Source organism: Microtus oregoni, unplaced genomic scaffold (assembly GCF_018167655.1).
Source record: "Microtus oregoni isolate MIOR12 unplaced genomic scaffold, Mior012 000003F_ref0000135, whole genome shotgun sequence".
Taxonomy (NCBI): Eukaryota; Metazoa; Chordata; class Mammalia; order Rodentia; family Cricetidae; genus Microtus; species Microtus oregoni.
In genome coordinates, this window is record NW_024543062.1 from 64,332,843 (window position 1) to 64,345,914 (window position 13,072).

General features: G+C 52.0%; 1 protein-coding gene across 2 annotated transcripts; it reads left to right on the forward strand.

Annotated features, from left to right (window-relative positions):
* The first annotated feature begins 3,665 nt into the window (after positions 1-3,665).
* Positions 3,666-11,070, forward strand: Chi3l1 (chitinase 3 like 1). 2 transcript variants are annotated; one of them, XM_041648153.1, is made up of 10 exons: positions 3,666-3,684; positions 4,218-4,247; positions 5,286-5,487; positions 5,963-6,019; positions 6,790-6,940; positions 8,000-8,121; positions 9,066-9,189; positions 9,681-9,863; positions 10,376-10,492; positions 10,643-11,070. In XM_041648153.1, exons 1-10 carry the CDS (start codon positions 3,666-3,668, stop codon positions 10,781-10,783), a joined length of 1,146 nt encoding a protein of 381 aa, XP_041504087.1. In that variant the 3' UTR covers positions 10,784-11,070. The 2 variants fall into 2 exon arrangements, with proteins under 2 accessions (XP_041504087.1, XP_041504086.1); XM_041648152.1 differs by lacking the exon at positions 3,666-3,684 and adding an exon at positions 3,908-3,956.
* The last annotated feature ends 2,002 nt before the right edge of the window (positions 11,071-13,072 follow it).

The window sequence follows — 13,072 nt, forward strand, 5'->3', positions numbered from 1 at the left end:
TCAGATTGGCCCGTGGGTGTGACTGTAGGGGATTATCGCAACTGTAAATTGATCCGGGCAGGCCTGGCCCTCTGTGGGCAGCACCAATTCTGGGAAGATGGTTCTGGTCTATAGTCTGAGAGCCAGCAAGTATAGGCCAGTGAGCCAACAGACAGCATTCCTCCATTGCCACCACTGTGCTTCTGATCCCTGCTGGAATTCCTGTCCAACCTCCCTCAGTGGTGGAAGCTGAAATTGCTTCCTCCTCTAAATTGCTTCAGTCACAGTATTTGTTATAGCAATAAAGAGGAAGCTAGCACAACCCTGCCTAGAGCCCATGGGACCGTAGCTGCTAAGCACATCGGAAAACCTCCAGCCTTCCACGGCTATTCTATGTGGCATATGCAACAGCCCTGTGGTGGGGAGGAGATACACACAAAGCCCGGAAAGAAGAAGCTGGGCGTAGTTTACTGACTGGAGTGTGGTGTGAGATGAGATGGGGGCAGCAAGCCGCGGGCCCCTTAGTGAGTGAGTGCTACTGACACTGTCACCTTCACATAGGACATATGGAGCTAATAAACTGAGCTGAAGGCTCACAGGACCAGAAGACTTACAGCAATCCGAACCCACGAGAGAGCTTCTAACAAAGGGAAAGATGAAGCCAGGCAGCATTGTCTTCATATCCTGGGCCACATTCTGTACTATCCTCATCAGAAATGCAAGGGAGTCTTCCTCACAGTGCCTCAAACAGGAGACACATCTCAGTGGCTACCATTGCTGTCAATCATCTTAGATTCAAAAGAAGCCTGCCACCTTAAAGAAACCTTTGTTTCAAAAGAAGCCTGTTACCTTAAATAAACCTTTGGTAAGGTTTGCCGCTCAGAGTCTAATTCAGGACCTTCTTGCATGGTTATTTACAGCATAGGGCTAGAAAGTTTGGGGTGAGGTCGGGGGGGGGGCATGGAGAGAGCCCTCAAGGGAAGGCTAAGAATCTGTCCTGGATAACATCTAAGATAGATAGATGGTGGGGGCTACCTTTCCCTGGGGTGCTGGGCAAAGGTTAAGCACTGTTAAAGCACCTTTAATAATCTTAACGCCACTTTTTGTGTTAGTGATTAATTCCTTATTGCAAGTCCTCCACCTAACGCTAATTCTCCTGTAAAGAAGCCAAGATATTAGGGGACCTGGACATTCGACTCACTAATTAGCAGCTGTTGGCTTTCTCCTTGCTGTCCTGTCTGCCTTGAGCAAAAAGACTGCCAGGCTAAAAGCCAGACAGAAAGGAGGGGTGTGGTAATACCCGCCTTTAATCCCAGCTCTCCCGAGACAAAGACAGGAGGATCTCTGTGAGTTCTAGGCCATCCTGGTCCATGTAGTAAGTACCAGGACAGCCAGGGCCAGACAGTGAAATCCTATATAAACAAATAAGAAAGCTAGTCTACCCTTATGCTCGCCCCGGCCATTCTGAAGCCTTCACAGACACCCTCATAAGAGTTCACAGTGTTTGTAGTTGACTGTTTTGACTCCTGGAGGCCCAGTGTCAGTCAGAGCTGTTTCAAATTCAAACAATTTGTATCAGACATTTTTTGCCTCTAGATGACCCAACAACCATCCCACCTCATCAACAAAGGAACACTTCCCCTCCTGGCCTAGCTGAAGGATTATTTTTTCATGAAACCTCAAACTCCCATTGCCTGTGAGGTGTGCTATGATTGGTTCAAACATAGGCCCTGCCTATATGTGGCTGTTCAGGAGTCGGCAAGGAGACACCTTGTTGTTCTGTCTCTCATTGCTGCGACTTTAGGCCCAACCAAAGCTTCTCTTGAGTGTTCTTTTTTAATCTACCCTTAGTGGTCTGGGCTGAGCTGGAGGCACAAGAAAAAAGCAGCAAAGACATCAGGGCAGCAGAAATGGGGCAGCCGAGGGGCAGCAGCAGCAGCCAAGCCCAAGAACTAGCTGCTTAGCAGAAGACGAGGTGGGGGCTGAGCAGCAAGTGGCTGGCTGCCTGGGAGCTGAGAGTGAGAGAGACAGCGACCAGCGCAGCACAGCAGGGTGGTGGGAATGAAGAGATGGGGAGCTGGGAGGCTGAAGCTGTGGAGAACCAGAGGAAGACACTGCAAGCCTGGTCCCTGGAAGAGTTCCAAAGAGCGGGTAAGCCTGTAGAGCCACGGCTCTCATAGCCACGACCAGGATGCGAAACAACTGCTGCCAACAGCTGAGGAATCTTGATGCCCAGGTCCGCCAGGAAGGTGTGGTGCTGGCTGCTGCTGTCGAGTCTGAGGAGCCCATACTTCCTGGGTTGGCACAAGGGCTGTAACACCTGGAGAGCTGAGAGCCCCTGTCCTGGAGTCCTGAGGAGAGCTGTGGTATTTAGAAGGTCCCACCTGTGGCTCTTCCTGATTGCTGACACCATGGCTTCTCTGGCGAAAGGCCAGCACTGAAAGAAGCGCTTGCCTACCAAGGGTTTCTATGCAGGCAGAGTGTGGAGATCTGAGAGAGCTGACCATGGCATCACCCCTACGTAGTGGGACTATAGACACCAGACGGTGTGAATGAGAAGCCCTCTCTCTAATCCATCCTGGCCCTGAGTTCTGACTTTTTCACTCACTGTCTACTAACTGTACATTATATCTGGTCTGTAAAGGATGGAATTATTCTGAATCTTTGTCCCCATCTCAAGGGGGGGAAAAGGTGCTCTTAAACAGCTCACAGAGTGGCCTGAGAAGCATCTTTGTCTGTTTTTGTTGTTGCAGCCATTAGGTCTTTCGGGTTTTGTGAGGGGTTTTCCTTTGTTCATTTGTTTGTTTTTTGTTGCTGCTGTTGTTTAGGTGAACATGGCAGGATATACCAGCAACCCCAGCACTAATGTGGCTGGTACGCTTGTGTCCAGCCTGAGCTACATCTTGATGCTTGTCTTGGAAAAACAACCTTGGAAAATGAAATGCCTTTTGTGAGGGCCAAGGGTGGAGGCCAGGGCTGGGCAGAGCAGAGCACCTAAGCTGCTAAGAGCCCCTGGGAGACACTGTAGCATTTAGAGGTGGGGGTGACTCAATGCGTTTGGGTTTTAAAAGCATCACTGAGAGGAGAGGTTACTCATCTGAGAGCCTGCTGCCGCTGCTCCTGAGAGAATCCACCCCACCACTGGCCATTATTGCTCCATGTTTGCCCTGTGCCTCTTCACCACAGTCTTGGGCTTACACGGGAGTCTCTCTCTCTCTCTCTCTCTCTCTCTCTCTCTCTCTCTCTCTCTCATTCATCTGTACTGCATTCAAAAGAGGGGGCGGCAGCCTTAGGGCTCAGGGCCTTCTCAGGAATTTCTCTCTCCTCTCCCATTTTCCTATATTCAATAATCAACAATTGTTAAGGGGGAGGGGGATTGGGACCCTTCCCCAGTCCCCAAGGTTCTCTGGTCCTTACCTAGACTCTGGCCAAGTATGCAAACAGCCAGGAAGCAGAGAAAATCTGAGGGGAGGCCAGGCAATATAATGGTGGCCTTGTTTGGGTGCCATGACTTACATAACCCAACTGTGCCTGCTTCAGCCTGATGGAGGGCCTGGATGGAAGACCGGAACCATAGACAGGAGCCGCCAGGAAAGGTGGGGGAATACTGGCAAGAAGCAAGTGGCAGGGAGAAGGCTTTGGAGATGTGACTGTCATGCCCAGGGAGGCCCTTGATCATCATCCACATGGCCCTTCAGCTGGCAGGTATGGCAAGACCTGGCCCTAGGCTTTCACAACTCCAGGGTTTCCCAATCTCCTCTACTGGCTCCCGCCTCCACTGGCCAGCAATGGGGTTTACACACAGCTCAGTTCCTGTAAGGAGGATTGTTTGGGGGTGTGGGAAGTGGAGTGGGATGGGTATAAGAAGGAAGTGTGAAGCCTGGGGAAGAGACCCTGTCTAGGAAGCTGGGTACCAGGAGAGGCCACCATGTCCAGCTCTGCCGAAGCCGGGATGGGTGTGAGGGTGGCGCTGACAGGTCTCTGGGCTGGGTCAGGTGGGACTGGAGATTTTCAGTCCAAAGGGGTCAGACTGCTCAGCTCCTGCACAGGGGCCCGGCCTTCTACCTGCTGCCGGCGGGAGGGGGTAGCCGGGGGCAGGTGGAGAGAGCAAAACTTGAAAGGGAGGAAGGAAAAGAAGGGCACCTGGTGGTAACGCATCCCCTTGCCTGGGGAGGGGGCAGGAGGAAGAGCAGTCGCCCTTCCCTGCCACCAGATCTGACCCTGGATTTCCCCCCCAGGTTTTGCGGTCCTGATGCTGCTCCAGTGCTGTGAGTACCCACCCCCCAACCCCTCTTGGAGGAGGTCTTAGCACAAAAGAATACTCCTCCGGGTTTCTTCTATAGCTCACAGGGCTTGGGAATACTTGTTGAACCAAGGTGGTGGTATATGTATATGTATGTTTTGTCTCCACTCTCCCATTTATTTGAACTTTTTCAAAACAACAAACTTAAAAAGACTCAGATTCCATAAAGACGGCTTCAAACTGCCCTAGGGAACAGCTACCAGGAGCCACAGGGATGAGTGAGGCCCACTGTTTCCTTCCATGACTAAGTGGCTAAGAGGAATTTCATCTAGAGTAAGAGGAATTCGAGTTAGAACAAAGGAAGACCTTCCCAGCCCCTCTGATAAGGTGCCCTAGTTTGGGGACTGCCTTTCTGGTCACTCCCACCTAGAGACAGAGAAGAGACCCACAAAGTCACTCTCTAATCAAAGACCCCACTGTAGGGTTGTGTTAGGAACATTTCCTAACACAAGCTCCCTGCCGACGCAAAACTCCCAATCAAGCCAAATCAAAGCGAGCCAAATTAAGAAATATCCAGGTTTAATGGGAGTTCTGTGCTCTCAGGTGGCCCCGAGGGGGAACCGGGAAGCCACCAAAGTGCATGAATCCGACCACCGGGAGGAAGAAAAAGGGACCAAGTGTTCCTCTTTTGGGGGTTCATTTAAATACCCTGGGGAGTGACCTGCTGGGATTTGGAGTCCAGACCAGGCCTGGGGGCTGGGATAGATGCAAGGGTCTGGGGCCTATGCTCCCAACTTGACAGGTTGGGCTGCAGACAGGGCATCTTTTGACCCTGGATGGCACAGTCAGGCCTCTGTCTCTTTTGGAAGGCACTGCCTCCAGGAAGTCCTCAGTCCTTGGGCTGAGTCACACCATTCCCAAGCATCAGCTTGCATCAGGCAGGGAGGCTGGGCCCGCTCCTTTCCTTTAAAGATTTTTCATTTTGCTCAACACTCTGTCCCCACCCCCAGCCCACACCTCCACACCACATCGGTGCTCAGTCCCACCCAGATTTCTCCTTCAGGCTCTGCCTACAAGCTGGTCTGCTACTACACCAGCTGGTCCCAGTACCGGGAAGGCGATGGAAGCTGCTTCCCAGATGCCATCGATCACCTCCTATGCACCCACATCATCTACAGCTTTGCCAACATCAGCAACAATGAGATTGACACATGGGAGTGGAATGATGTGACACTCTATGGCACGCTGAACGCGCTTAAAACCAGGTGGGGTCGCAAGCTGGCCAGGAGAGGGGAGGAAGGGCAGGTAGCTCGGCTGGTCTTACAGCAGGACATCTTGGTACAGGAGGACAGTGACCCAAGGAACCTCCTGGGGAAGGATTGTGGTGGGGGGGGGGGGGGGCTTGGCTTCAGGGGGAGGGTACCCTGGGCGGGTGATGCTGGAATGGTCACAAGGTGACAGGGAACAGCACCGAGGCTCAGGGAAGGGGCCTCTCACCCCCACAACAGCTCTGTGGAGCATGGTGCCACCTGTGAGCCCCCTTTACCTCTCATTGCCCATTGTGGGAACCTCTGAGTCACCACCATGAAGCCTGTGTGAGCCTAGAACACCAATGTCAGAGGCAGGCACCTAACCCAGCCCCCTGCAAGCCAGAACTCTTCTATGGGCTGCAGATACGGGGTCTGCGACATCATGACAGCTCCTTTCCACCCCTTCTCTCCCCACTATCCTGCCCCACAGAAACCCCAACCTGAAGACCCTCCTGTCTGTTGGAGGATGGAACTTTGGCTCTCAAAGGTAGGACTCATTGCTGGGGCAATGGAGTAGAGTCAAGGCTCTAAGGTGAGAGTTACAGTTGCTTGAGTCTAGCAGGGCACCGAGACCTCAGTAATGAAAAAAACAGGGCCAGAGAGAGAGAGGGACTTAGCAAAAAGAAAAAAAAAACACACACACAAAATGCTTATTTGTTTTCTGCAATTTTTGTTGATAAGTTGCCAGGTTTGCCTCAAACTTCCTACATAGTCCAGGCTAGCCTCAAACTTTGGACAATTCTCCCGCCTCAATCCCCAAATACTGGGATCGTGGGCATGTGCCAGTGTTCCTAGCTCTTGCAAAGCTCTTATTACTTTATCTTGGGCATGAAAACAACTTCCAAGTTACTGCCATGAAGGCTGGGTGGGGTGGGAAGGAAGCAATGGGGGTGGAGAGGATTGAGACTGTGAAAGGGGCCTTGGAGTCATCAGAGCAGAGCCAGGGCAGCGAGGGGGCTGGAAGGCCACCAGGACGCTTCCCTGCTGTTATACCAACCACTGTATCAGGTGTTATGGTTACCCCATTTTACAGACAGGCAGGTGTAACTCAGGTTGCAACCTGCTCAAAATGGCAGGCTAATCTGGGACACTAGGAATGTCTGGCCCGTTCTAAGTTCCCAGCCTGGTGCTCTCCCCAGAATGTTCTCCTAGATCTGGCAGTTCAGGCCCCTGCTCCCAAGTTCTGGAAATCCCAGTGTATGGACAGGGTATCTGGCATGTGAGTGCCAAGCTCATTTTGTGGTGGTTTTGTTCTAGATTTTCCAGGATTGCCTCCAACTCTCAGAGACGCAGGACCTTCATCAAGTCGGTTGCCCCATTCCTGCGGGCCCATGGCTTTGATGGGCTGGATCTTGCCTGGCTCTACCCTGGTCCAAAAGACAAGCAGCATCTCACCACCCTCATCAAGGTGCTTGGCATAGGGCAGAGGTGTGGGGGGAGCATCAGCATGGGGACAAACCTCCCAGGGATGCGCAGAAGGGCTTCAGCAAGGAAGACATGTTCGAACCACTGTGGGTGGTGGGGGCAGAGTCCTAAGAGGCCAAAACCAGTGGCTGAGCAGGGTGCCCACTCTACATGACCTACTACCCACTAAGTGAGGTGTCCATTGTCGAATGTCCAGTCCCAAACTGATGCCACCAGCTAACCAACATGCACTGTACACACGGGTCAATCTGAGGGTCAAGTCCCTGCAGTTTTCAGAGACAGAGAAAAGCTGTCAACAAACCACCTGCAGGACCAGGGTGGATCCCTGTGACCTTGTAACTTCGTGTAAAACAAAATGCAGACCAAGAGACACTTATCTTCCAAGGTCATCACCCACAATATGGTGCCCCCAGGACAGGTGTGCATAGGTTTTGAGGATGATATTAGTCCAAACCATATTGTGGGTTTATATACAAATACACACACACAAACACACACACACATATATATGCGCAAGTTTGAGTGTGTGTGTGTGTGCATGTGTGTGTCTGTGCGTGTAGGGAGGTAAACATGCATGTTCAGGGGTGCATACACATATATGCAAAACATATGTGGAGGTCAAACTCAGGTGTCATTCAAGCTCTCTCCACCTTGTTTTATTCTTCTGAAACAAGGGTTCTCATTGGCCTGGAACTTACAAGTAGAGTACGCTGGCTGGCCAGCAAACCCTGGGGACTGGCCTGCCTCTGTTTCCCCGGTGCTGGGGTTACAAGCACGCACGCTATGCCTAGCTTTTTACTCTTTTCATGTGGGTTCTGGGAGTTAAACTCAGGACCTCATACCTTATAGACAAAGCTATTTCCCCAGCCCTCAGATCATATTCTAGCAAAAGCACGGGTGTCCAGATTCCTCATTCTGCCTGAACACACACAGCTGTGGGGGAGGTCAGCAAGACACCCTCCCACCCAGGGCCTTGGTCTCCCCACATCAGCCTCTCTCATGTGCCTGCTCCCTTTTGCTTCCCTGCTTGCCTCCCACCCAGGAACTGAAGGCCGAATTCACAAAAGAAGTCCAACCAGGGACAGAGAAACTCCTGCTCAGCGCAGCTATGTCAGCAGGGAAGGTGGCCCTTGACAGTGGCTATGACATCGCCCAGATATCCCAGTGAGTCTCCTGCCCTGGCAGCACCTCGGAAGCCTCTGCTGGCAACACTTTTCCTCAACCTGCCCTAGCATCCCGTGAGACTCAGGAGTTCCAAAACGATCCATAGACGTTAGCAAGTCTCTCCCCTCTCCATGACTCGGTTTCCCCACGATGAGCCCTATACTTCCTTTTCCACTTGGAAAGCTGTTGGCCAATTGAGGGCACGGCTATGGGTGAATTTTGAAAGTGGTAGTGAATTGTACCGTGTACCTGACACTCTCTCCCTGCTAAGCCCAGCAGAGCGCTAGATCCAGGAGGGGGAACCGACAGCAAAAGAACATTGTGTGTCAGAACGCAGAGGGAGGCAGCTCCCTTTCCTATCACCCAGATCGTTCTCCTTACACAGGAGTTTGAGCTGCCAACAGTCAACTCTCCCAAAGGCTCAGGCAAGTCACGGGAAACCCAGCAGAAAGAAGCAAGGATCTTCGATCTTCTTTAGAATCTTGGGGATATAGTTAGTCCGCTGTTTTAAATGTCCCATGGGAAAGAAGGGGTGTACCTATTTGTTCCAAATCTCCAAAGCTCACACTGGTGCCTTCTGCCTACAGTCCCTTCTCCGTAGGGTTATTGAGTGAATGTAGGCTGAGCCAGCCTTTGATACCGCTCCTTCCACGGCACTTTCAGCTGCTTTTGCCAAGATGAGCATGCTAGAAGTGGAGGCTGAGGTGCAGCAGAGATCAGCTCCCATGTGTGTGCATGTTCTCACCAGCAGGGCGCCACCAGGACCAGAGCCCACACCCAGGAGTGGCTCCGGAGAAGTGGGCCAGTGGGCAGAACGGCAGTCTCTGGAGCTACTGGCTTTGGGTCAATGCCTGCTTCTCAGATGCTTGCTTCCCACATCCTACTGGGCCTTGGCTGTGAAGTCAAGAACATTTCCCACCTCACCTCTGACTCGTTTCCCTTAGACACCTGGATTTTATGAGTCTCATGGCCTATGATTTCCATGGAGCCTGGCGCCAAACCACAGGACACCACAGCCCTCTCTTCCGAGGCCAAAAGGACACTAGTTCGGACAGATTCAGCAATGTGGTGGGTTCCTGGAAGGAATGTGGGAGGGAGTCACAAAGCCCTGGCGCATACAGCTGCCCTTCTCTCTTTCCTTACATTCCTTGCAAAATAGGTTATGAAAGTCATTTCACAGATGGGGAAACTGAGGAAAGCCTTGCTGGGTAGACTGAATGAAGGCAGAACAAAGAGGGGTTGGGGACTTAGAGGCTGGAGACTAGCTTCAATCTGTCGTTTACCCAGCGTGCACCCCGAGCCAGCCAGCCAATTTCTGTGCCTGTCACACATTAATAATCCCTTCTTATGCCTACAAGGAGCTTTTCAAGAACAAACCTTTAAAAATCGTTTTTTTTTTTTTTTTTTAACCAGCATTATCAGTTCCCAGAGGGACTGGGATTCCCGGGGGCACCATGTAACTGTGACGGCACCTGTCAAGGCAGCGGTATTAACTGCACAGCCCCATCTGCACACTGCCCAGCCTAGCTAATCATTCCCGTGCCTCTGCCTCACCCCAGGACTATGCCGTGGGATACATGCTGAGGCTGGGAGCCCCAGCCAGCAAGCTAGTGATGGGAATCCCCACCTTTGGGAGGAGCTTCACTCTGGCATCTTCTGAGATGGGGGTAGGAGCTCCAATCTCAGGACCAGGATTACCAGGCCGGTTCACCAAGGAGAAAGGGGTCCTCGCCTACTATGAGGTAGGTAATGGTGTTGCTTCACAGGCTGGCTCAGGGAAGAGGGGCCTCCCTCATCACACGCACTTTTTCCTTTGGGAATAAAAACATGCTTGTTTGCCCTAGCATTCCCTAGGAAGACACGGGAGAGCTTAAGTCTTTGATATTTCTGAAAGCCTCCAGCAGGCACCAAGCTCCTGGAATATTCCTCTGGCCTCAGACCTGGGGTCTTCATTCTACCCCAGAAAAAGCAATGGTCTCTATGTGTGTAGGCCTCTGAAGCGCTATGTGGTCTGGGGCCTGCCCTGGAGCAGCTCACTTTCCTCACAACTCTGTTTAAGGGGCAAGGAAGCCATCAGATCTCTAAAGCCCTCAGGCTACAGCAGCTGAACTCTGGGGCATTTGCATCTGTTTTTCATAAATTTGCATGAAGCCTGCAGCAGGTAGCCTCAGGAGAGGAAGGCTACAGACTGAAGGGTGACTGCTAGCGACCTGACAAGCTACCCACACCACTCCCTGCCCTGTTCTCTACACAGATCTGTGATTTCCTCAAAGGAGCTGACGTGCACAGAATCCTTGGCCAGCAGGTTCCCTATGCTACCAAGGGCAACCAGTGGGTGGGGTATGACGATCAGGAGAGTGTCAGAAACAAGGTAGGTTTCCCAGAAGCCACACCCCAGAACCTAGAAGGCCAGAGCTGAGCCTGGGTGTGTGCAGGTCCTTTGGGGAAGGGTCCCAGAGCACAGTTCCCCCACGCCTCACCCAGAGAACCAACCCTGCCTTCTCTGGACCTCTTCCACCAGGTGCAGTACCTGAAGAGCAAGCAGCTGGCAGGAGCCATGGTGTGGGCGCTGGATCTGGACGACTTCCGGGGCTCCTTCTGTGGGCAGAACCTACGCTTCCCGCTCACCAATGCCATCAAGGAGGCACTTGCTAAGGCTTAGCTCTCTCTTTCTCACATGGTACCGGGCTCAGCCGGGGTGAACAGAGAAGCAGGATAGGACAGTGGGGTCGTCAGAGTCACCGTGTGAGACCAGGTTCAGCACATCTCGGTTGAGGAATGGAAATTCTCAGATGCTAAGCCCAGCACAAAGGATTTTCTCCAACTGCCTTTCCTTCAGCGCTCCTGACCAAAGGACACCATTTTGGCACATTATACCATCAAGTAGGCAAACATCTTACATGATACAGTGGCCATACTAATTATACCTTCTGCAAAGCCCAACTTGAAACTTTCAGCTAGGAACATAATCACATCTCTATCCCACTTCCCTTTCCTAATTCCCCAGCTGCTCAATAAAGCACAAGAGCTTAACAGTGTGTGTCTCTCTCATTTTGGTCATCTCCATGGGTACATGGGACCATGGCACCCACCTCTCCTGTCTTTTCTGGATTCCTTTTTCTGAGGCTTGGGTATCAGAGCTGGCAGAAGTGAGGTCTTGATGCCCTGTGCTGGGTCCTAAGGAGCCTCAACGGGAGGTGCTTTCCTCAGGTGGGGTGGAAATTCAGACTTTCCCCAAGCATGGCTGACAGCAATCCAGATACTAAAGCCCTTGTCCTGCAGACTTCCAAACTAAGTTCCTTATGGATAGAGACTGTTGCAGGGCTTTGAAAGAAGACCTTTTACCTAGCACATGTCTTCTGATCCTCTAAAGGTGTTGAGAGACAACCACAGAATATGGTTAGAATGCGCAGGAACCCAGAACGTTAAGGCCAGCAAGGACGGTACCCTTTCACGCACCCTTCCTGCTGTCCAGGGCTGGGTCTCTCCAGACCCTTGAGAGTTGGCCTTCTAGCCTCCCACTCCTAAGTGCCCCACAGTTCATTATCTTAAAGGCAGTCCACCCAGCCGCTGGACTGAGACTGTCAACCGTCCAGTGCTGTCCTTGTCCCCAGCTCAGTCCTTGGCTCACTCCCCCTGCACACCACTTCCTTGGCTCGTGAGGAGATCAGATCTTCTTTGCCCCAGCTGACCTGAGACAGCAGGTGAGGAAGATGGAATAGCATTGGCTCAGAAGACAAGCCTTTGTGAGGAGGGGACGCTCCGACCAGGGTCTCAGGAACTGCCAGGAGCCCGGATGTGACTTTATTCAGGGAACCTGGATAGGATGTATTCTAAACCTGCTGAATTCCATCTGCGGGTTCTTTGACTTTTGGGGATCATCTGACCTGGGATAATCATTAGATGGCTGATGTTGGTGACTCAGTATTGAGGTGTAAAAAAGCCAACACCAATCTGTGGCCCTGAAATCTGAACCAGCTGGAACTGGGCACATGCAACTATTTCCAAGGTTACCACTCTGCTAAAGGCAAAGTGCTGGGCCAGGATCTTAGGGGTAGAGCAAACCTGGCATTTCATGCTGGCTAGTGGGCCAAGCAGTCCCTAACGCCTGCCCACAGTCCACCTTACCACACAAGGCCTCTGGAACCTCAGGGCTGTGAGCTACCCTGCCTCCTGAGCCCCCCCCCTTCTCCCAGTTTGGGACAGGTTCTCAGGGCTGACTCAGGGTCCTGCCGAGTTAGTCACATTCGCTTATAGCTGCAGAGTCAGAAGCCAAAGTGGAGATCGGGTCTCCCTATCCAGCACAACACTGAGTCACCTCCCAGAGGCCATGGACGCCCAGGCAGAGTTGGACCCTTAGGCTCCTCAGTCTCTCCGTGGACACTCCATACGAGGACAGTTGGGGCTGAGAGGCAGCCATACTGCTCTGCCCTGTCCTCATGAAGAGGGACAGCCAGGATGCTGTTGACAGCCCTAAATAAATTACACGTCCATTTATTCCTAAATTGTGCGATACATCATGCCTGCTTAAGAGTGAGAGAGAGTCATCTAATTTAAAGATCTTCTATGTATCAAAGGGGAAACCTCTGCGACACTTTGAAGCCTCTACCGTCCGTCATGGGCGTCCTTGTCCCCTCACCCAGAGGCTATCATTTTAGACTAACCTTGGCCTTGCCTTCCTTTTTTTATTTGGCATACCAACTATGGATGCATTTTGAAAATTGAGGCTTCACAGGGCTCTGGGTTTGGATTTCAAGGACAAAGTGATCCCCGTGTTTCTGTGATTCACCCTTTGGTGTGTGAGATCAGCTGGGGTACCCCATCATCATCAATCAGACTCCTGCTTCAGAACTGTGTAACCGCGCCAGTGGCTCATCCACCCCCTGTTCAAAGACCACAGAGAGTCTCATCCACGTCTCCTGGGAGCCCAGAGGTGGAGTCTCATCCACGT

What these genes read in the sequence shown, in the direction of transcription:
- Chi3l1 (XM_041648152.1), top strand. Translation starts at nt 3,908, where the DNA reads ATGTCCAGCTCTGCCGAAGCCGGGATGGGTGTGAGGGTGGCGCTGACA. An exon ending in CCTGATGCTGCTCCAGTGCT is followed by an intron (nt 4,248 to 5,285) that starts GTGAGTACCCAC and finishes TTTCTCCTTCAG; the next exon opens with GCTCTGCCTACAAGCTGGTC. An exon ending in GGGTCCTCGCCTACTATGAG is followed by an intron (nt 9,864 to 10,375) that starts GTAGGTAATGGT and finishes TTCTCTACACAG; the next exon opens with ATCTGTGATTTCCTCAAAGG.